The sequence below is a fragment of the Ahaetulla prasina genome, chromosome 7, assembly GCF_028640845.1.
Source record: "Ahaetulla prasina isolate Xishuangbanna chromosome 7, ASM2864084v1, whole genome shotgun sequence".
Lineage (NCBI taxonomy): Eukaryota > Metazoa > Chordata > Lepidosauria > Squamata > Colubridae > Ahaetulla > Ahaetulla prasina.
Window position 1 is genome coordinate 90,013,481 of NC_080545.1, and position 22,549 is coordinate 90,036,029.

The window sequence follows — 22,549 nt, forward strand, 5'->3', positions numbered from 1 at the left end:
AGCTGTAGACTCTTTTCTTCCCCTGAGACTTACCTGAATGCTTTGGTATCATAAACTCTGCAAGCCCCAGATCCACCACAGGTTTTCACACCCCATTTCAAGCAGGTTTGGTCAATCAAAGCTCCAAAGTAAATCGGTGCAGGAAGCCCTCCTGAAATAGGACAAAAGAAACACATAAGGCAGAACTGACTTACTCAGCAAGGCTTGAGAAGAACAAAAACTCAATGGCTGAGTATGTGCAGTGAGAACTTAATGACTTCGGTTAAACTCCTAAAAAGGAAGCAAGGAGTAGGAAGTGCAAAGGACTGTGGTTGGAGCTGTATTTCCAGACTGTGTAGCAACTACTGCAGTGTGGGATTCAAATAATTTAACAACCGGTTCTCTGCCCTAATGACAGAGCTGGGTAGATACGGCTTGGTGGTCATGTGACCGTGTGGGTGTGGCCATCTTAACGTCGCTCACGTCGATGGGCGCTTCGCCTTAGCTGTTACAATGTAATAAGGGTTAACCAGAGAGGCAGTTTCTGTAAGCAGGGCAATAAAGATTAGGCTAGAAACACCACCAGAATGTCTCCTTCCTTACAGGATTAGCCCTGTAAAGTGGAGAAAAACAAAAGGAGATTTCTTCCAACAACTGGTTCTCCGAAACTTTCTCTTAGAAAGTTAACAGCCGGCTTTCCCAAATAGGTGCGAACTGGCTGAATCCCATCACTGAACTACTGGATGTATATATAAATTATGTGGAACGGACATCCTATTCTAACTCCTGTCCCAAATGACATCTACAGGCACATTTTGATCCTCCACTTTCAACATGTTGTCCTCCTGTATAAATCACCTGAGCCAGGTGATAAACTGTCTGGTTCAGCTGGTTCATAGTACAGATAGTCGCCAACCTACAACTGGTAATGGAGTGTGCCCATTATGGTACTAAGTCATGACAGTCATAAAATAAGTTACCACATGACCATTTGTAAGATTGCTTTTTTGGGATGGTCAAGTGGCCATCAAGGTTGTAATGCAAACCCATTATGGCCTTATTTTTTGCTGAAAGATAGAAGTAAATGCCAATTTTCGACAAAAAAACATTGTAAAATGATGTCATGAGACCACAGGACACTAAAAATGGATGTAAATGTAGGTTAGTCAGGTCATAAGTACCTGTGGGAAGGACTGTCATAACTTTGAATGGTTGCTAACGGGTTGTAAATTGAGGACTATCTGTACATGCTCATTTGGTGCCGCTATGCATTTTCTTCTTTTTTAATAACTTTGCTGGTGGAATGCTGAGATGCAAACCCTGGTCAATTCGAAGAACAATCAGGACCGCCATCTTGTTTATTTTTAAATGACCAATTTGGTTGATTACCACTTTAGCATTTGTTTTAAAAGAGTGCAGCAAGGATTTCCCTCATGAAATGTTACAAGCAATGGCAGCATCTGTGATTGTTGCTCACAGTAACATCACATGGAGGACAAAGGTAAAATAATGAAATTGATAAGTGATCATGAGGCCCTCCTCTTTTTTATATGTGTGATGGGAAAAAAAGGAGCAGGGTTTTGACTGTGCAGGTGTGTCTGCCATTTTGAATCATTTAACCACTGCTTCCCTATGGATTTGTCTTGGGTTTCTGCCAGTCAAGAGAGGTTAAGAAGACAAAATGACAGTAGATTGCCATCTTGAATTATTTGACCACCACTTTCTTATGGATTCTCTTAAGATTCTGTCAATCAAGAGAGGTTAAAAGGTAATAGAGAATATAAATATAGAACAGAATCAGGAAATGATTACATATAAAGATCTTTTGTATACTGAAAGAGGTAATTTGCAATTAAAATCTCTGCACGTACTAAAAGAAGAAGAGAAAAATTATACTTGGTTTTAATATGAGCAACTACATGCTAGATGGAAGGAAGATCAGAAAATTGGTATAGAGCAGAACGAGGGAAATTTGGTAAAGCAAATTAGAAATCAGTCTCAGGAACATATAAAGAGATTGTATAATGTGTTACTTGAAATAGGTTCTGAAAGGGACTTGGTAAAGGACTGTATGATAAAGTGGGCACAAAATTTTCAGGAGCCAATATTATTGGAAATTTGGGAAAAAATTTGGGTTAGAAATGTTAAATTCACGCAGTCACAGGGAAAATTTTTATAAAATATTTTATAGATGGCATTTAGATCCTAAGAAATTATCGTGTATGTATCCAGATATGCAAGCAAAATGTTGGAGATGTAATTGTGATGACGCTACATATTTTCATATTTGGTGGACTTGTAAGGATATAAAGGCCTTTTGGATAAAAATTTGGTGGATTTTACAAAATGTTTTGAAAAAGAAGATAAAATTCCTGCCGCAATTTTTTCTGTTGGGAATTATTACGGACTGTACAGTAATTGAGACTAAATTGATTTTAAATCTAATAACAGCAGCAAGATTACTAATAGGACAATAGTGGAAGAAAAAAGAAGTACCTACAATAGAAGAATGGATATTGAAAGTTGCCAATTTGGCTGAGATGGCGAAGATATCAGCCTTTTTGAAAGACAATATGCAAGAAAGATACTTAAAAGGAATGGAAAAAATGGATTGACTATATTCAAAGTAGATATCAGACTAAGAGTTATCAGACTGTTTTTGAATGATTATGATGTATTATTTTTGATTGTTTTCGGGGGAAGTTAGGAATTGATGATTGTAGGGGTATAATTAAGTTGGGACGAAATTTTTTTAGCATATGTTTGTTTTATTTTTAACTATACCTTGTGCTCGTTCCGGGAAGTCGGGGGTGTATGAAGGGAGGAGGGAGGGGAGGGGGGGAAAGGGGGGGGGAATTTTCTGTAAAACTTTTTGAATAAAAAAAAAGAGAGAGATTAAAAGGTAAAGTGACAGTAGCTGCCATCTTAAATTATTTGACCACCACTTCCCTATGGATTCTCTCTTGGGTTCTGTCAATCAAGAGAGGTTAAGATGGTAAAGAATAGAATAGAATAGAATTTTATTGGCCAAGTGTGATTGGACACACAAGGAATTTGTCTTGGTGCATATGCTCTCAGTGTACATAAAAGAAAATATACGTTCATCAAGGTACAACATTTACAACACAATTGATGGTCAATAAAGTGACAGTAGGCTGCCATCTTGAATTATTTGACCACTGCTTCCCTATGGGTTCTCCTGGAGTTCTATCAGCCAAGAGAGATTAAGAAAATGATGTGACAGCAGCAAGAAATTGTCCAATGGCAGCTTGCAGTCTCTAGACTGAAGAAGCCCAGCCTTTTCAAGTTAGCCTTTTCAAGAATTGCCAAACTGGTCCAGAGGTTTTGCCTAAATTGAGTTAGACTTAACTAAACAAGAGAAGCTTAAAAGAGTGGAGTGTCTATGCCTTCATCACCAACAGCTTTAAAACAGTTCTCCGGAAATTGACATTATCCTGAGGGCCAATTTCACTCAAAATGACAAGACAATTGAATGGAATATATTTAGAAGAAAGATGATCAGGCTGTGTTACTTTTAAAGATACCACATTACTCAGTTTCTCTCCAAAATTTTGAGCATCTCATGGATAATAGATAAGGTTATCTGCTTAAAAACTAAAATGAAATCGGAATCTATTTACCAAGGATTCTTCCACATAAAGCTTCAATGCCCACTGCAAAAGATTTCAAATCTGGTGAAACCGATCTGAAAAAGATGAGGGAGAGAAGTTCAAAAGTGAGTTTAGTTAAGGAATATTGAAATAAATGCATTCTAGAGGGAAGAAAGAAAATAAGATCGTAAATATTGGTTAGAAATTTTTTTAAATTTCTTTCTTTTTCTATCATTTCTTTCTGTTTTTTCCCCCTTTTTTCTTTTTTTTCTTTCTCTTATTTCTTTTGCTTTAAATTTGTCTTTTAGTGAGAAAAAAATCTTAATAAAAATAATAATAATAAAGAAAGAAATGAAATCTGAAAACAAGCTAGTCAGCATGATTTCCCAGTATGGTTCAGAATTAAAACCAGCTGGAATGGTGCGTAATCAAACATCAACTCAGTCATGACTCAAATTAAGCACAGGCTTAAAGTTCACCCATTGAAAAAAAAATCCATCAGCATGAATTAAATATCCTTAAATGCTCGTAAACATGAATAAATGTTTTCTCCTTGTCCTATTTGTTAATGTCATTTTAATCTTTGTATCATTTTGTAGAATGTTTAAATTCTATTCTAATGTTTAAACAGTGTTGTATTCATATTAATATTTAAACAGTGAGTATTCATCCTCAAGTCTTTGGATTAAAAATTAAATAAATAAGTGAGAGCAAATCCTGGTGATGTAAAATTACAAATTTTGATTCAGGAAAATTGACTTGTGTAACAATATGTTTCCATATCTAGAAATTTCACTGGGAACTATAATAGCAGTTGTAAAAAAAAATATCATTGGATTTCAACAATGCATTACTTGTTATAAGTCATAAGTCCTTGGCTTATGACTATAATGGGGCCTGCAATCATGACAGCTATAAAACAGATTGGTCATGTGATCAACCTGATTTTAAGACCTGTTGTGGTTGAAAGCCACAACTGTGATCTTAAAGCAAACACTGGATCCTGCAACATTATCCTAGGATGCATATATTTACCTTCATTCATTAAAGCAAACATCACGATCATAAAATGAATACTTCAGTCATTCAGCAAACGCCACAGTTGTTAAGTCCCAAAGGTGCTTTTTTTAAGAGGCAACTGGCCTTTCTGGCTTTTCTTTGAAGACGTTTCACTTCTCATCCAAGAAGCTTCTTCAGCCCTGACTGGATGGTGGAGAATGGAAGAGCTGAAGAAGCTTCTTGGATGAGAAGCGAAACGCCTTCAAAGAAAAGAAGTTGTGAATGCTCCAACACTGGAAGTTTTTAAGAAGATGTTGGATAACCATTTGTTTGAAGTGGTGTAGGGTTTCCTGACTAAGCAGGGGGTTGGACTAGAAGACCTCCAAGGTCCCTTCCAACTCTGTTATTGTTCTGTCCTCCCTCACCTCCGTCCGAACGAGGGCTTAATTAGCCGGCACTATCAACTCTGGCAGCAGAATAGCGAACGTCTGCCAAGTTCTCTGATATCTCCCTCGACGCTGGTGAGTCATTCAGGAACAAACTTCAGCTCTTAGTTAATCAATTGATTTACCTGCTACGAAGAAACACAGCAGTGCTCACTGCCTTTATATCCTGTGGGGTGTGGTTCCATGACTCAGTACTTCCTAAGCCTGCCCCACCCCTGCTTCTGTTGTTCCCTCCTCTCCTGCCTACGAAACCTAGGGTCCAACCAAGCCTGATTGCCATCAGCTGGGTCTGAAGGCTTGGCCTTGGGGTTAGGAAAGAGTCAGGGGACGGAGGCCTCGTTATCTCATCCACTTGGCCTGCCTCTGGCTCCTGGAGCTGAGCCAGGGAAGCTGGTGCTCCTGAGGTAAGTCCTGACGGCCCTTCCCCCTCACTTTCCAAGTCACTTTCTGGCAGGAGGCCCGGCTCCAAGTCACTTTCTGGCAGGAGGCCCTGCTCGGGGGGCGCAGACACAACAGCTATTCTATTCTATTCTATTCTATTCTATTCTATTCTATTCTATTCTATTCTAAAAACCAAAAAGTCCAGTTGCCTCTTAAAAAAAAACCCCGCCTTTGGGACAACCATGACCTGGATGATTGAGAATCTCCACACACAGTTGTTAAGCAAACCAGTGGTTTGCTGTGGGTGCAATTTTACTGAAAGCCAGAGGTAAATGCCAGGAGTTTTATGGGCAAAACCATCATAAAATGTCAGCATGTGACTGTGGAGTGTTGGACAATGCATCCTTATTGCTGAGTGACCAGTTTAGTCACATGACTGTGGGATGATCAATTGTTGGAATTTTGAATTCCAGATCGTTAGTAGCACTAGAACTAACATTTAGACTTATATACCTCTTTACAGTGCTTTTCAGCCCTCTCTAAGCAGTTTACAGAGTCAGCCTATCACCCCCAACAATCTGGGTCCTCATTTTACAGACCTCAGAAGGATAGAAGGATGAGTCAACCTTGAGCCTGGTGAGGATCGAACTCCCCACAGTTGGCAGAACTGTTGGCAGAATTAGCCTGCAATATTGCATTCTGACCACTGCGCCACCATGGCTCATGGTAGCCCAAGGTTTGGTCTGTCGTAACTTAGAACAATTGTTAGGCAACTGGCCATATGTTGAGGACTACCTGTGCTGAAGCGGGCACAATCAATAAAAGGAAATAAAATACAATAATGTGTTTGAAATCTGAGAACTGCTTTTTAACCCTTAGAAGGAACTGCAAAACAAGCAACAGACGGAAGGGCATGATTTTATGGTATTTTTTACAGCATTTTTTTTTACAGTAATTTTACATTTTGCCCACCCCCCCGTGCTTTAAAAAAGAATGAAAGAAAGAATAAAAAAGTCTTCACCTAAACATAAGCATATACGTTGGCGTTCCTCCCAATGAGAAGATAAAAGCAATTATGGACAACAACACTAAAAAGTAAGGGAATTCTTTGGTACAATTATCCCTTGGACATTGACCCAGAACTGCAGAGAAATTACCAGCTCCTGAAACTCCTAGACAACTGCAGTTTTGGAATACCTGCAAGATAAAAGAAAACTGAAGTAAGTGTTAGGAGCGGTCTTCATTTCCAAATCTCTAGCTGCGCAATTGTATGCAAGCAATGTAATTAATGGTTTCTAGGAATGTTAATCATTTCCAAAGTTAACAGACTATCTGAGTTGGAAGAGACCTTAGAGGTCTTCTAGTCCAACCCCTGCTTTGCCAATGTGGAGTGTAAAAATAAGGTAAATTATCATTTAATAATGATCTTGTTCTCTGCCCCTAAGTATTAATCAACTACATCAATCAAACTTGTACCACAGAGTATCAATTGTACAATAAAGCCACGATAAATATATCCGGGTTATGAACTAGGTTTTAGTTGCTGCATCAGAATAACAGAGTTGGAAGGGACCTTGGAGGTCTTCTAGTCCAGGGGTCTCCAACCTTGGCAACTTTAAGCCTGGAGGACTTTAACTCCCAGTATTCCCCAGCCAGCTTTGCTGGCTGGGGGATTCTGGGAGTTGAAGTCCTCCAGGCTTAAAGTTGCCAAGGTTGGAGACCCCTGTTCTAGTCCAAATCCTGGTCAAGCAGGAAACTCTATATCATTTCAGACAAATAGTTGTCCAATCTCTTTTTAAAAGTCTCTAGTGATGGAGCAGCCATAACATCTGGAGGTAAGTTGTTCCACTGATTAATTATTTTAACTGTCAGGAAATTTCTCCTTAGTTCTAGGTTGCTTCTCTCCTTGATTAGTTCCCATCCATTGTTTCTTGTCCTGCCTTCAGGTGCTTTAGAAAATAGGTTGACACCTCCCCCCTCTTCTTTATGGCAGCTCCTTAAATACCGGAGGGCTGCTATCATGTCACCCCTAGTCCTTCTTTTCATTAAACTAGACGTATTCAGTTCCTGCAACCGTTCTTCATATGGTTTAGTAATTGCTAGGTCTTCATCTGTCCTCAGATCCTTCCAAGTAGCCCCAATTTGGAGAATTAGAGATATGCTTCCTAAATTATTGATGGGATTTCCAGGGATTTATTTTAAAAAGGGGAATAAATGCAACGTGTCCCTTGACCTTGTTATGACATAGGGTCAATCAGGAAAGCCAGTTGCATTCTCTGAGCCTTTGAGAAGAAATGGCATTTTCTTTGGTTGCATGACAAGTTCTCCTTGCTATTTAACCTTCCCTCCAGCAAGTCTAGTAATTATCGTTGAAAGAATGGAAGAAGGATGCTCATGGGAGAGATCAGGATGATGGCTGCAACCGTGCTATTGAATGTAAAAAAGAGGTAAGACGTTGTACAATTTCTGACACCATGTTGGCCCTTAACGATCTCTGAGCTTGGTTATTTTCTTGGAGATGTTTAATTACCCAACCAGGTAACATTATCAGGGGTAGAAGGGAATGGGTATTCTATTCTATTCTATTCTATTCTATTCTATTCCGTTCCATTCCATTCGTAGCTCAGGATTGAACTTTGGAGTCCTTGATGCTTAGTTATTTTCCTGAAGACGTTTCATTATCCAACTAAGTAACATCATCAGTGTGAGTGAGTGTGGGGTTTGCTCTCTTCTGTCAACCATATTGACTTGTTTTACCCTTTATTGTCCATATGGAATCTTCTTCTGGATTTCCAGGAAGTTGGTGGAAAAATCAGGAGAGGCCATTGTGCCGTTAGCTCCAACAACATGACGTTCAGCATGAAGTTGCCTAGAATCGCTTTGGGCAGTGAGATGGGCGGCACATAAATTTAATCAATAAGTAAAATAGATAGATAGATAGATAGATAGATAGATAGATAGATAGATAGATAGATAGATAGATAGATAGATAGATAGATAGATAGATAGACAGACAGATAGATAGATAGATAGATAGATAGATAGATAGATAGATAGAGATGATAGAGATAGATATAGATGATAAATAGAGATATATGATAAAGATAAATGATAGAGATAGATAGATAGATAGATAGATAGATAGATAGATAGATAGATAGATAGATAAATAGATAGCTATAGATGATAGATATAGATGATAGATAGATAAACAGATAGAGATGATAGAGATAGATAGCTATAGATGATAGATAGAGATATAAATGATAGATAAATAGATAGAGATGATAGAGAGAGAGAGAGAGATGATAGATAGATAAATAGATAGAGATGATATAGATAGATATAAATAGATATAGATAGATATAGATCATAGATAGATATAGATAAAATATATAGACAGACAAAAAGATATGAGAGGGAGAGAGAGAGAGAGAGAGAGAGAGAGAGAGAGAGGATAGATAATGAGAACATATTTCCTTTCCATTGTAGGGATACAGTATAACATCTCTACATTTACCAAATCCTTTCCACTTCCCATGGACGTTTTGCAGCCAGCTAAACATGGGTTCATGTAGGTGATTCCGTTGTCTCCACAAACTGGGTCCCAGTGGGTCGTTTCACAGCCGCAGTTAGAGTTGCAGGCAGATAACGGCTTCTCTTTGGAGAAGGAGACTTCTTTGATGCTAAAAGAGGAGTGATGGAGCCATCATCAATCCAAAGAGGGAAAGGTAGACCTATTCTGGAAGAACTATTGCAGAAGAATAACAAAATGCTGGAAAATAACCCAATGCAAGATAGAAGGATCCCAAAACAGGCCAATAAGACTGAATTCTCCCAGAAAGAACACTCCTGAATCTGTTGGAATGATAATGTGCCGTCGTCCCCCTACAACCATTAATGCTGTGCTTTAATTTACTTTGTACCTTTTTATGGAAAAATCATCCCAGGGAAAGAGGTTTATGTTTTCTATGTTAACCTCAGGATGATTGAGGGTTTCATTCCAAATTCTCTCTCAGTGGTTCCCCTCCCCACTCCGCCCTCACCTTATGGACAGTCCTCGAATTACAACTGCACAGTGAAAGCTGCCCCTTATGATCATAAGTCGTAATGTTTGTTAAATGGATCAGTCACGTGACCGATCAGATTTTACTACCTTTTTATGGCAGTTAAGTGAACACCGCAGCCATTAAGTGAAACCATGGTTAGTTATGGGCTCAGTTTTTCCCGAAAACCAGAAATGCTGAACTGCGGTCATGTGACCGGAGGGGGATAAATGTCAGAACTTCAGATGTTTGTTATAAGGCCTCTTTTTGCTTTGGTTGTAACTTTGAATGGTCAGTTATAGGTCAAGGACTAGCTCAGTGGTGAGATTCAGCCGGTTCGCTCAGTGGTGGGATTCAGCCGGTTCACACCAGTTTGGGCGAACCGGTTGTTAAATTATTTGAATCCCACCACTGGACTAGCTGTAGTTTACTGTTAGAGATGGTGGTGAGTATTTGCTAGTGTTGCTATTTTCTGATTCTTGTCTGATCATCACTCTGAAGCTCCTGGATAGGAAAAAAAAAATCCCGATTGGACGAATTCCTACTGGATCTTTTCCAAATTGAAAAAGAGAGATTTCAAAAGGACAAGTATCTGGGAAGCTACTCTACATTGGCAAATGTGTGGCTCTAGTGTCCCTGACTCCTTGGGAGCTATTGACCACAATGGGCAATAAGGCAGCAAGGTCTAGATCAGGGGTCTCCAAACTTGGGAATTTTAAGACTTGTGGACTTCAACTCCCAGAATTCCACAATGGGAGTTGAAGTCCACAAGTCTTAAATTTCCCAAGTTTGGAGACCCCTGGTCTAGAAAGAGAGCTAAGATCTGCAGGTAGTCCTCGACGTACGATGACAATTGAGCCCAAAATGTCTGTTGTTAAGTGAGACATGTGTCAAGTGGGTTTTGCCCCAATTTTACGACCTTTCTTCCCGCATTGGTTAAGTGAATCATTGCAGTTGATAACTTAGTAACCCGATCGTTAAGTGAATCCAGCTTCCGCATTGACTTTGCTCATCAGAAGGTCGCAAAAGGTGACCTTGGGACACAGCAACCGTCATAAGTATGAACCAGTGGCCAAGCGTCTGAATTTTGATCACACGATCATGGGGATCGTAACCATGAAAAACAGTCATAAGTCACATTTTTCAGTGCTGTTATAACTTTGAATGCTCACTAAATGAACTGTTGTAAATCGAGGGTTATGGTGTCTTTTCGTTGCCTGTTCCTCTACATGCCTTTTGTCTCTGCTAATCTCGGCTCTTTTTCTTCCCATGTGTAGATCATGCCCTTTGGCGCTCTCCTCCCCAGAGGCTTTCGGCCACTGGGTAGATGAAGTGACAATGAAGGCCAGGCCATTCCCACACAACCCTTGACCTTCTTGTAAAGGAATAGAATAGAATAATAGAGTTGGAAGGGACCTTGGAGGTCTTCTAATCTAACCCTGTGGTTAGCAGGAAACCCTACACCACTTCAGATAGATAGTTGTCCAATCTCTTCTTAAAAACTTCCAGTGTTGGAGCATTCACAACTTCTGGAGGCAAGTTGTTCCACTGGTTAATTGTTCTAACTGTCAGGAAGTTTCTCCTTAGTTCTAGGCTGGTTGGTTAGTTTCCACCCATTGCTTCTTGTTCTACCCTCAGGTGCTTCGGAGAATCGCTTGACTCCCTCTTCTTTATGGCAGCCCCTGAGATATTGGAACACTGAGATATTGGAACACTGAGATATTGGAACACTGAGATATTGGAACACTGAGATATTGGAACAGCAGGTGAAAAACCCAGAATAGCTGGCAGTCAAACCAGCCCTTGAACACAGATATTGGAAGTTCTTGCAAACAATTGCAAGAACTTCCCATTCCAACAATGAGAATTACTAAGATCTTCTCTTCCCCATTGAAAGAAATGTCCCAGGCTACTTTTGATGGAAATCAAATTAAATGAGAAAGTGGGGGGCAAAATATAGGACAACGTTTCTGCCTGGTACCCATCTGAGAGGGAGGGAGCAATGCATTAGAATATACTACATGCACTAGAAAACATGCATCAGAAAACATGCATAAGAAATAGCAATAGCATAAATTTATATATCGCTTCACAGTGCTTTACCCTCTCTGAGCGGTTTACAGAGTCAGCCTATTGTCCCCAACAATCTGGGTCCTCATTTTACCCACCTCGGAAGGATGGAAGGCTGAGTCCAACCTTGAGCCTGGTGAGATTCGGACTGCCAAATTGCAGGCAGCCGGCAGGCAGCAGAAGTCGCCTGCAGTACTGCACTCTAACCACTGCGCCACTGTGGCTCTAAAACATGCATTAACTGCCTCTTCCTCCCATCACCCCCAAAAGAGGAACCAGGTGACAAACCCAGAATAGTTGACGGTCAAACCAGCCACTTGAAGCACTTGGCAACTGGCACCAAAGTAGAAGAGGTTTAACAGGAAGCCTGTCATGAAGGTGATGCAGGCAAACTTTGCCATGGCCGCGATGTGCAGTTTGAACCTCTTGATGATATAACCTCCCAGGAACATTCCCACAATGGTGATAGGTAAGACGATCACACCTACGACGGAAAGGGAGCAATGACATCATCACACACGTCGCTGAACACAAAACACATTTCCTTCTTCAGAATAAGGGTAAAGGTTACCCTCGCACATATGTGCTGGCCGTTCCCGACTCTAGGGGGCGGTGCTCATCTCCGTTTCAAAGCCGAAGAGCCAGCCCTGTCTGAAGACATCTACGTGGTCATGTAGCCGGCATGACTCAACGCCAAAGGCGCATGGAACGCTGTTACCTTCCCACCAAAGGTGGTCCCTATTTTTTCTACGTGCATTTTTTACATGCTTTCGAGCTGCTAGGTTGACAGAAGCTGGGACAAGTAACAGGAGCTCACCCCGTTACGCAGCACTAGGGATTCGAACCGCTGAAGTGCCGACCTTTCGATCGACAAGCTCAGCGTCTTAGCCCCTGAGCCACCCCGTCCCTATTATTCTTCAGAATAACTGTTACCATAACCCACTGTCAGGAGTACAGGGAGTCCCCGACTTACAACCATTTGTTTAGTGAGCATTCCAAGTTACCACGGCACTGAAAAGAGGGACTTATGACCACGTTTCACACTAACGACCCTTTCAGTATCCCAGCAGTCATGCAATCTGGGCCACGGACTCACATTGACGACAGTTGTAATGAATGGCCTGGGGTCACGTGAGATAACCCTTTTGTGACTTTCTGATGAGCAAAGTCAATGGAGCAGCCAGAATCACTTAACAACCGGGTAACAACCGCGGTGATTCACTTGAGAACTGCAGGTTGCAAAATGAGGCAAAACTCCCTTAACAACCGTCTTGCTTAGAAATTTTGAACTCGGTTGTTGTTGTAAGCCAAGAACTACCTGTAATAATTATCTGCCTCGTTTTGGCAGGGTCACAAGACAACACCAGCTGTGGGTGAGGCCAGAATCAAATTTGATGAGTCTGGTCAGAACCAAAATTGAGACTGGCCACTCTTTTCTCTCTTAACACTCCTGCTGTCTCTGGCATCCTCATTTCTTGCTATATTCTTTGGCCTTTCCTTCTATCAGGGGTGGGCTGCTACGGGTTCGCCTGGGTTCGGAGAACCCATAGCTAACATTATGGATGGTTTGGAGAACCTCCAAATCCCACCCTGGCTGGCCCTGCCCACCCCACCCTGCCCCTCCCCTCCCAGGAGTCTCCACGTGGCCCATTTTAGATGCGAGGTAAGTGCAGGGACTGTGCGGAGGCTCAGGGAGGGGGGAAACGGGCCTCCAGAAAAATTTGAAAGGCTGGAAACAGGCCCATTTCCAGCCTCCGGAGGGCCTCTGGAGCCTGGGAAAGGCAGTTTTCGCCCTCCCAGAGGCTTGAGGAAAGTCTCCGGAGCCTGGGGAGGGCGAAAACATCCAACCCCCCCTACTGTGGTACAGGAGGCCGACTAGGCCACGCCCACCATGGCTCTGCCTACCCAGCAACTGGGCAAAGAACCCATTGCTGAAATTTTTGAAGCCTACCGCTGCCTTCTGTCCTGCTCTTCCTCTTTCTCTCTACTATCCAAAGCTCATCCCTATTCATGCAGATTTCACTCTCACAGTAAAAGGATGTCCACCAATATATCTTGTGTGCCTGCTCAGTTTCATGGAATATCTATTAGTTTTGTGTAATGGTTAAGGCACCAAATTAGAAACCGGGAGACTGTGAGTTCTAGTCTCCCCTTAGCCCATGAAAGGCAGCTGTGTGACTTTGGGCCAATCACCAGGAGGCAGTGAGTTCTAGTCCCATCTTAGACATGAATACCAGCTGGGTGGCTTTAGGCCAATTACTTTGGGATGGTGAGTTCCAATTCTAGCTTAGGCATCAAAGCCAATCACCAGGAGACTGTGAATTCTAATCCTGCCTTATCCATGAAAGCCAGCTGGGTATCTTTAGGCCAATCGATGTCCCTCAGCCCAACCTCTCTCAAAAGACTTGTTGTTGGGGAGAAAATAGAAGGAGGAAGATGTATGGATAAGAAAAAAGAAGAGTTTCATCTACCAATAAGAAAGATGGCTCTTGAAACTGCGATGTTGAACTGCTGCTCCATAAACTTCGATTCAAAGGTTATAACGCCAACCAGAGAATTGTACTGGAGGATTGTAAGGAGCAAATAGATCAGGAAGATGGGGTTTCCAAACAGCTTTTTCAAAGTAGGGAAGAAATCTGGAATAGCAAAAATAAATAAATAAACTAAAAGGATAACCAAATTCAAGTCCATTAGCCCTGAAGCTAGTTTTGATTTTTGTTCAAATTTGTAATGAAAAAAATATATGATTTTACAAGGAGGAAAAATCATGGATTATAGAATCAAGTCATTTAGTAAATCATTAATTAACATGATTGGAATAGAATCATCACAAGAGTTAAGATTTATTGGCATGACTCATCCGACAGGGCTAATTGGACATTATAGTCCCAGCAAAATCAGTACCAGGGTCAAAGTGAGCTAGCAATAGCAATAGCCCTTAGACTTATATACCGCTTCACAGTGCTTTACAGCCTGCTCTAAGCAGTTTACAGAGTCAGCATATTGGCCCCCAACAATCTGGATCCTCATTTTACTGACTTCAGAAGGATGGAAGGTTGAGTCAACTTGGAGCCGATCAGAATCTAAGGAATCGAACTCCTGGCAAGGGGAGCAAAGTTATCCTGCAATGCTGCATTCTAATCACTGCACTCCCATAACTCACAGCTAGGACATTTTCAGAGAGGTTCTCAACATGCTAACAAGAAAGAGATCCTTTCCAAAGCATACAGCTTTAAAAACCTGATACTTCCGGACAGGGGTGGGATTCAAAAATTTTAGCAACCGGTTCTCTGCCCGGTTGCTGGGTGGGTGTGGCCATGGTTGGCGTGGTCTACTCAGATTCCTGCACCATGACCGGAGGGTGGGTTTCACCATCCCCAGGTTCTGGAGGCTTTCCTTGAGCCTCCGGGAGGGCGAAAACAGCGTCCCCCAGGCTCCAGAGGCCCTCCAGAAGCTAGAAATGGCCCATTTCCAGACTTCCAGTACTTCCGGTAGGCCCGTTTTTCATCCTCCCCAGGCTCCAGAGGCTTTCCTTGAGCCTCGAGGAGAGCAAAAACAGCCTGCCCCGGGCTTCGGAGGCCTCTGGAGGTCAGAAACAGGCCCATTTCCAGACTTCCGGAACTTCTGGGAGGCCTGTTTTTCGCCCTCCCAGAGCCTCCACACAGGCCCTGCATACAAAATGGGTCGTGTGGAGACTCCTGGGAGGGTCAGGGTGGGTTGAGGGTCCAGCCAGTCCTTGCAACTACCGGTTCGGCGAACTAGATGTAAAATTAGCATCCAGTTCACCTGAACCAGGCCGAACCAGCTAAATCCCACCACTGCTTCCGGATTCAATTTAGACATCTGAGACATACTTTTCTAATCACTTTTAGAAATCTCTTGTAAACCTCTTCAGTTACTAGGGACTTTTGGATCAACAAATTTTACAGCACCGATGGACTTTCCTTCAGTTTTTAGAGAAATGAGTTTTAATACAGGTTTAAGGACTTAAAAACTTCTTTTGCAGCAAAAGCATGACTGGGAACTTTTATTTTGGTGTTGTTTTCAGTTCTCTTTAAAAGAAATGATAGGATGTGACATTTTAGGCCAGACACTATAGGAGCTGGAAGAATAAAAAAATTACATTTAAAGGAGAAGGACCATTAAATTTCACTAATTAATAAGAGCATGCACAAAGTGTTTTAATGTTGGATATATTGAACAATTGTGAACAATGGAGCATAAATTAATTTTAAGGAAGCCTTTCACAATAGATACTGTGTTTAAAAGCTGTTACGGAAGAGGAACAAATTTTACTGGACAAGACAGACTGATCTGAAAAGTGCATTTAAAAATGTCAGCCTAGAAGAACGATATGGAAAAAGATGCAACCCTGGCTGTACAAATGAAATCAGCCAATGCCTTAATAATAAAACGGGATATACAGAAAACAAACCATAGGAATGACCTGGATAAATTTTAGGTATTGGATTTAATTTGGAAATATTGCTGTCCCCCCCCTCAAAAAAAAACCTTATTAAAGGTTTGAAGAATTTTGTGAGAAAAAGACAAAGGAAATTCTTTTTAAAAAAAACCATTCTAGGATATTATCTGAAGGCTAATTTAATCAGGGGGATTAAAGATCAATATCCTTAAAAGTAAAAAAAGAATATAAAATTGGTTTATTTGATCAAGGTTAAAATAGCTAAGTTGTTATCTCTGCTAACTCTTAATGGATTTTACTGATTAGGACTGAATGATAAGCGTTTAAGGATTTGTTTATAGAGAAGAGCTGGATATGGGAAGAAGATATTTGCTGTATTTTCAAAGAAGGTGATAAGTTACTAAAATTATTTATACTTTTTGTGATAAAGGTGGAACTCATTTTATAAAGAAATATACAATTTCTTTTTTTATATTACAGTACTTTATTTTTTTCTTTCTTTTCTATTTTTCTATTTTTTTCTTTCCTGCACTTTCTTTTTTTTCCTCTTCCCATTTGTTTCTATTAGTTTTTCTCTTTTAATTGTAATTTTTTAAAATAAAATCATGTTTAAAAACTGGTCAAGTTTCCAAAAAGGTCTTTTTGGAAAACACAGCCATGTCATTTGCATTCATTTATTAAATTGATATGCCGTCCATCTCATTCTAAGAAGTGACTCTGGCAATTGAGTAAAAGATTTGGAGAATACAGTTTTAGTTGCAAAGCTCAGAATGAGCTACTCGTGAAGAGGTCATTCAATCACCTTTTGCAACTTCTGAAACCTTTAGCCCTGGCCGTCTGGGAGCTTCCATTTTGTTCGGGATGACTTGAGTGATTACATAAACTTCCGTTGACTTCTTAACAACTTGTTCTCCTTCTTGTGGCAAAGAGTAAGGCAGGAACCAGAAAGGGAGAGATGACATGAAACTGGTGGCACCAGAGATCAACATTCCAAGCCACCAAGCACCAACCCAACGCATGTCTTTGGAATTGATGGTCAGCGTATCTAGGAGAAAAAGGGGGGAAGGCAAAATTGCATATGAAGGCTCTTACTACATTTTAGAATTTAGACTAACAGAGTTGGAAGGGACCTTGGAGGTCTTCTAGTCCAATCCTCTGCTTAGAAAGGAAACCCTACACCACTTCAGACAAATGGTTATCCAACATCTTCTTAAAAACTTCCAATGTTGGAGCATTCACAACTTCTGCAGGCAAGTTGTTCCACTTATTGATTGTTCTAACTGTCAGGAAATTTCTCCTTAGTTCTAAGTTGCTTCTTTCCTTGATCAGTTTCCATCCATTGCTTCTTGTCCTTCCCTCAGGTGCTTTGGAGAATAGCTTGACTCCCTCTTCTTTGTGGCAACCCCTGAGATATTGGAACACTGCTATCATGTCTCCCCTAGTCCTTCTTTTCATTAAACTAGACATACCGAGTTCCTGCAACCGTTCTTCATATGTTTTAGCCTCCAGTCCCCTAATCATCTTTATTGCTCTTCTCTGCACTCTTTCTAGAGTCTCAACATTTTTTTTACATCGTGGTGACCATGATGTAAAAATTTTCTATTAAGTACATCCCTTGGATTGACCAGGACTTAACATTCATGGTATTCACATGGCATGTTTAATTTTAAATGTGGTTTAACAACACCCAGTTCAGTTCCATTTGAACAGCACCCTATCAGCTCCTCTAAATTTGAAGGTGTTCCATTATCATAATGTTGTAATGTTATATTGTTTTACGTGTGCATAACCTGACCTCTTGCTTAGTGTATCATTCAACCGATTAGACAAGCTCAGACACTGGATTCTTCCAATAACCAGGTTAAGTACCCTGTTTCCCCAGAATTAAGACATCCCCTGATAATAAGACCAATCGGGCTTTTGAGCGCATGCACTAAAATAAGCCCTCCTTGAAAATATTTAAACGCAGAGCTGGAAATCAGGTAAGACAGCAAGAGGAGCCCCATCTTGCTCCATGCGTCCCAAAATAATAAGACCTCCCTGAAAATAAGGCGAAGCGCTTATTTCAGAGTTCAAAAACATATTAGACAGGGTCTTATTTTCGGGGAAACACAGTAGGTTGTGGGTTGTTGCTTTCTTCTGCCACTCAATTGTGTCTGATTCTTGCAGATGGCCTTGTAGTTTTCTTGACAAGGATTTTCAGAAGTGGTTTGCTATTACCGCCTTCTTAGGGCTGAGACAGAGTGACGGGCTCAAGGTCTTCCAACTGGCTTTGTAGGCGAGACTAGAAGTCACCCTCTCCCCATCTCTAGTCTGACGCCTTAACTCACTTTCTGTGGATGAGTCACTTGTCACAGAAACAACTATAGCCGTGATGGTGAACCAATGGCACATGTACCAGAGGTGGTATGCAGAGCCTTCTCTCCTGGCACAGGCACCATCGCCCCAGGTCAGATCTCTGTGGCGTTTCTTTCGTGAGCTTCTGTTTCCCTGCAAACGACGAAACAGAAGCTCACGAAAAAAAAAATCTTACCTCTTGCCACACTTCCGGTGTTGGGATGCCCTGCCTCCCACCGGCCAGCTGGTCTTCGGCTCTCTGCTGCGCATGTGCGCATATCTGTGCATGCACACATACATGCATGTTCATGCATGTGCACATTCACACAGGCACGCACATTCATGCATGCACGCGTGCACCTTTCAGTTTGGGCATGCACACATGGGCAGTCTGAGCACTCGGTGTCTAAAAGATTTGCCATCACTGAACTATAGGATGGCTTCATGTAATAGCCTCATTCACACTCAGTGGTAAGGCAAGAGCTGGGCTTTCACGACATATGAAATTGCAAGCAAGTTTATTTTAAGCCTAGTCTAGCTTGTTGTAATCAAGTCCTTAGGGAAGGATCTCTGCAATGTGGTCTAAATATTCATTGGTGGTTCTTTTCTTATATCATTCTCTCCTTCCTATACTTATCGAGCCACAAATATAAAACTTAAAACCTCAGTTTAATAGACTCAGAGGGGATATGGGGAGAGGATGTGAGTTATTCCCAAATGACTGTTAAATCCCAAAGCATGTTGTTTGTATTGTTATAACGAAATAAAATTGGCAGAAAGTTGTGTAACGAAATAAAATTGGCAGAAAGGACTAATTCGCCCCATCTCATAAAACCAATGTAAAATCAATGCATACCTTTTCTTACATTGTCAGAAACTATGATCCAGAGTTCCTTTGGAATAATGTCTGGACAATAATGTTGTCCGATGCATCTGAAGTTTGCTTACTAGGACTTCATTAAATGAAAACGTTGAAGTCTGGCTAGCAAAAGTTTGCCAGATGAAAAGACAAAAATGGCTGAGAAGAAACATTGGCGATGATACTTGTTCCTTACCTGGGTTTACTGCTCCAATGTCTACCCACAAATTGGCACAAAAAGCTCCAAGCAGAAAGCCGAGAGATGGTCCAAACATCCCTGCAGACCGTACAGTTCCTACAAAAGATGAGTTAACCTAAGTACACGAACACCTGCAGAACAAGACTTCAATTACAGATGAGGAATGGGGTCTACAGCAGGTGGCAGCATCAAACCAACTTTGACTGCTCACAGTTTGAACCAGAAGTGAAATCTGAACCGGTTTACTACCGGTTTGCTGGCTGCGCATGCGCAAGCATTAAAAAATGCTTTTAAAAGATAAAAAAATAGGCTCTGATGATCAGGAAGCTCAGCTGGGATCATCAGAGCATTTTTTTTTACTTTTTAAAAGCATTTTTTAAAAGAAGCGGCAAGTGGGGAAGCGGGCGACTGGGCATTGGGTGGGGAGGGACAGGGATTTTTGCTACCAGTTCTCCGAACCATCTGCCACCATCGCTACCGGATTGGCCGATCCTGTTGTGATTCCAGCCCCCGAACCTGGCCCCATGCCCGAAAGTGACTCCGAGAGTGAGGGGGAAGGGCCGGTAAGGCTTACCTCAGGAGCACCAATTCCTTTGGCCCGGCTCCAGGAGCCAGAACCAGACCAGTCGGAGGACGTAATGAGGCCATCATCCCCTGATTCCTCCCTTCCTCAGGCTACGCCTTCAGACCCAGCTGACAATAATAATAATCAAGCTTGGCTTGACCCACGCTTCAGAAGATTAGAGAGGCGGTATCATCAAAGGGAAGGGTGGGGCAGGAGCCCTACCCCACAGGATATATAAGGAGTTTTGAGACTGCTCTCACTCCACGGGAAGCAAAAGTTTAGCTGAACTGTTTCAAAAGGAGCTGAAAGTCTTGCTACGTGAGTCATTTGTTTGATCTTTGGCAGGCAGCTGCGATTTCTCTGCCAGGACTGATAGGAGCCGTGAATCCACTGGCTGAAGACCAGCTCGTTAATCCGAAGTGGGGAAGGAGACAGAACAGATTCGGTCTGAACCGGGAGCATTTCACCCCTGGTTTGAACTTACTAAAGACAAGAATTGAGCTCCCACTCCTTCTTCCCCCCTAGGTGCCTTCCAACTAGGCTGGAACTGCATCTCCCAGAGTTCCCAGTCAATGAAGTCATTGGACAGAGTTGAATTCTGGGAGTTGAAGTCTGGGAGCTGGGATAGATACAACTTTGATCCCACCTCAGTTGTAATACTCAAATTCAGGAGAGAAAGGGTGATAGTCTTTATCTTACCTATGTAAAAGGCAGAGTTTTCTTCTGTGGCAAAATCATCAATGTAAGACATTCCCAGAGGCATGATAGGAGCTTCCCCAATTCCACGTAGAAGGTTCCCAGCAAGCACAAAGACCCACAAGTAGGAACTAGCCATTTTTTCACATCCTGAAAACAGAAGATGTCCCAAGACGTTGTGAGGTCCACAGCTTGATCACAATACTACCTGAGCATTACAATTTTCTTTCCAAAGTACAGGTAAATCCTTGACTTATGAAGACAATTGGGACCAGAATTTCCATTGCTAAGCGAGGCAGTTGTTAAGTGAGTGACGTTTGATTTTACAACCTTTCTTTTAACCATGGGTGTTAAGTGAACCACTGCAGTTGCTAAATGAATCACATGGTTGTTAAGTGAATAGCAATAGCACTTAGATTTATATATCGCTTCACAGTGCTTTTACAGCCCTCTCTAAGCAGTTTATAAAGTCAGCATATTGCACCCAACAATCTGGGTCCTCATTTTTATCGGAAGGATGGAAGGCTGAGTCAACCTAGAGCCTGGTGAGATTCGAACTGCCAAATTGCAGGCAGCCGGCAGTCAGCAGAAGTAGCCTGCAATACTGCATTCTAACCACTGCGCCACCCCAGCTCATCCAACCTCCCCCATTGACTTTGCCTGTTGGAAACTAGCTGTGAAGGTCGCAAATGGTAATCACATGATCTAGGACACTGTAATCGTTGTAAATACACACGGTTGCCAAGTGCATGAATTTTGACTGTGAGGATGCCATGATGGTCATAAGTGTGAGAATTGATGGTAAGCTACTTTTTTCAGTGCTGTTGTAACTTTAAACTGTCACTAAATGAATGATTTTAAGTCAAGCACTACCTGTAGCAGGCGTTTAAGTTCACTAATTCCAAGCCTTGCAAGCCAATGTCTACTCTAAGACAAGTTTCTAGTTCTTGTGATGTGGGTGAATTGTTCAAGCAAGGGTGATAACAATTGCAAAAGCGAACTCTTAGACCTGAAGTAGTTTTGATGGATGGCAGGAGAGGCACTTCCTCACAAGTCCTCAGTAAGTGTCATCTCTTCTCCCCCACCCCCATAATGGGCACAAGTAACTTTGGGGGGAGAATAACAGTATAACAAAATTGGAAGGGACCTTGGAGGTCTTCTACTCCAACCCCCTGCTCAAGCAGGAAACCCTACACGATTTCAGACAAATGGTTGGCCAATCTCTTCTTTAAAATCTCCAGTGTTGGACACCCACAACTTCTGGAGGCAAGTCATTCCATTGATTAATTGTTCTGTCAGGAAATGCTTCCTTATTTCTCGGTTGGTTCTCCCCTTGATTAGTTTCCATCCATTGCTTCTTGTCCTACCTTCAGGTGCCTTGGAGAATAAGTTAACCCCTCTCTTCTTTATGGAAGCCCCTTTGATATTGGAACACTACTATCAGCCCTTAGTCCTTCTTTTCATTAAACTTTTGTTGTTTTTAATTGCGAAGTCATGTCTGACCCATCGCGACCCCATGGACAACATTCCTCCAGGCCTTCCTGTCCTCTACCATCCTCTGGAGTCCATTTAAGCTCATGCCTACTGCTTCAGTGACTCCATCCAGCCACCTCATTCTCTGTTGTCTCCTTCTTCTTTTGCCCTCAATCTTTTCCAGCATTAGGCTCTTCTCCAATGAGTCCTTCCTTCTCATTAGGTGGCCAAAGTATTTGAGTTTCTTCTTCAGGATCCGGCTTTCTAAAGAGCAGTCAGGGTTGATCTCCTCTAGGACTGACCAGTTGGATCGCCTTGCAGTCCAAGGGACTTGCAGGAATCTTTTTCAGCACCTTAGTTCAAAGGCCTCAATTCTTTGGCACTCAGCCTTCCTTATGGTCCAAATTTCACAGTCATCCATTGCAACTGGGAAAACCATAGCCTTGACTATACACACTTTTGTTG

The 22,549-nt window shown here is 41.7% G+C and overlaps 1 protein-coding gene across 5 annotated transcripts in view; it reads right to left on the bottom strand.

The window, feature by feature from the left end:
- LOC131202131 (solute carrier organic anion transporter family member 1C1-like) overlaps window positions 1-22,549 on the bottom strand; it is a 43,103-nt gene that overhangs the window by 6,607 nt on the left and 13,947 nt on the right. For all 5 annotated transcript variants that reach the window (XM_058190764.1, XM_058190763.1, XM_058190766.1 and 2 more), the window contains 9 exons: window positions 20,615-20,761; window positions 19,348-19,446; window positions 16,758-17,000; window positions 14,004-14,168; window positions 11,821-12,016; window positions 8,937-9,102; window positions 6,438-6,613; window positions 3,621-3,685; window positions 34-151 (listed from right to left, as the gene is read on the bottom strand). In XM_058190764.1, the coding sequence (XP_058046747.1) occupies window positions 34-151; window positions 3,621-3,685; window positions 6,438-6,613; window positions 8,937-9,102; window positions 11,821-12,016; window positions 14,004-14,168; window positions 16,758-17,000; window positions 19,348-19,446; window positions 20,615-20,761 (1,375 nt within the window). The remainder of the gene's footprint in view (window positions 1-33; window positions 152-3,620; window positions 3,686-6,437; window positions 6,614-8,936; window positions 9,103-11,820; window positions 12,017-14,003; window positions 14,169-16,757; window positions 17,001-19,347; window positions 19,447-20,614; window positions 20,762-22,549) is intronic.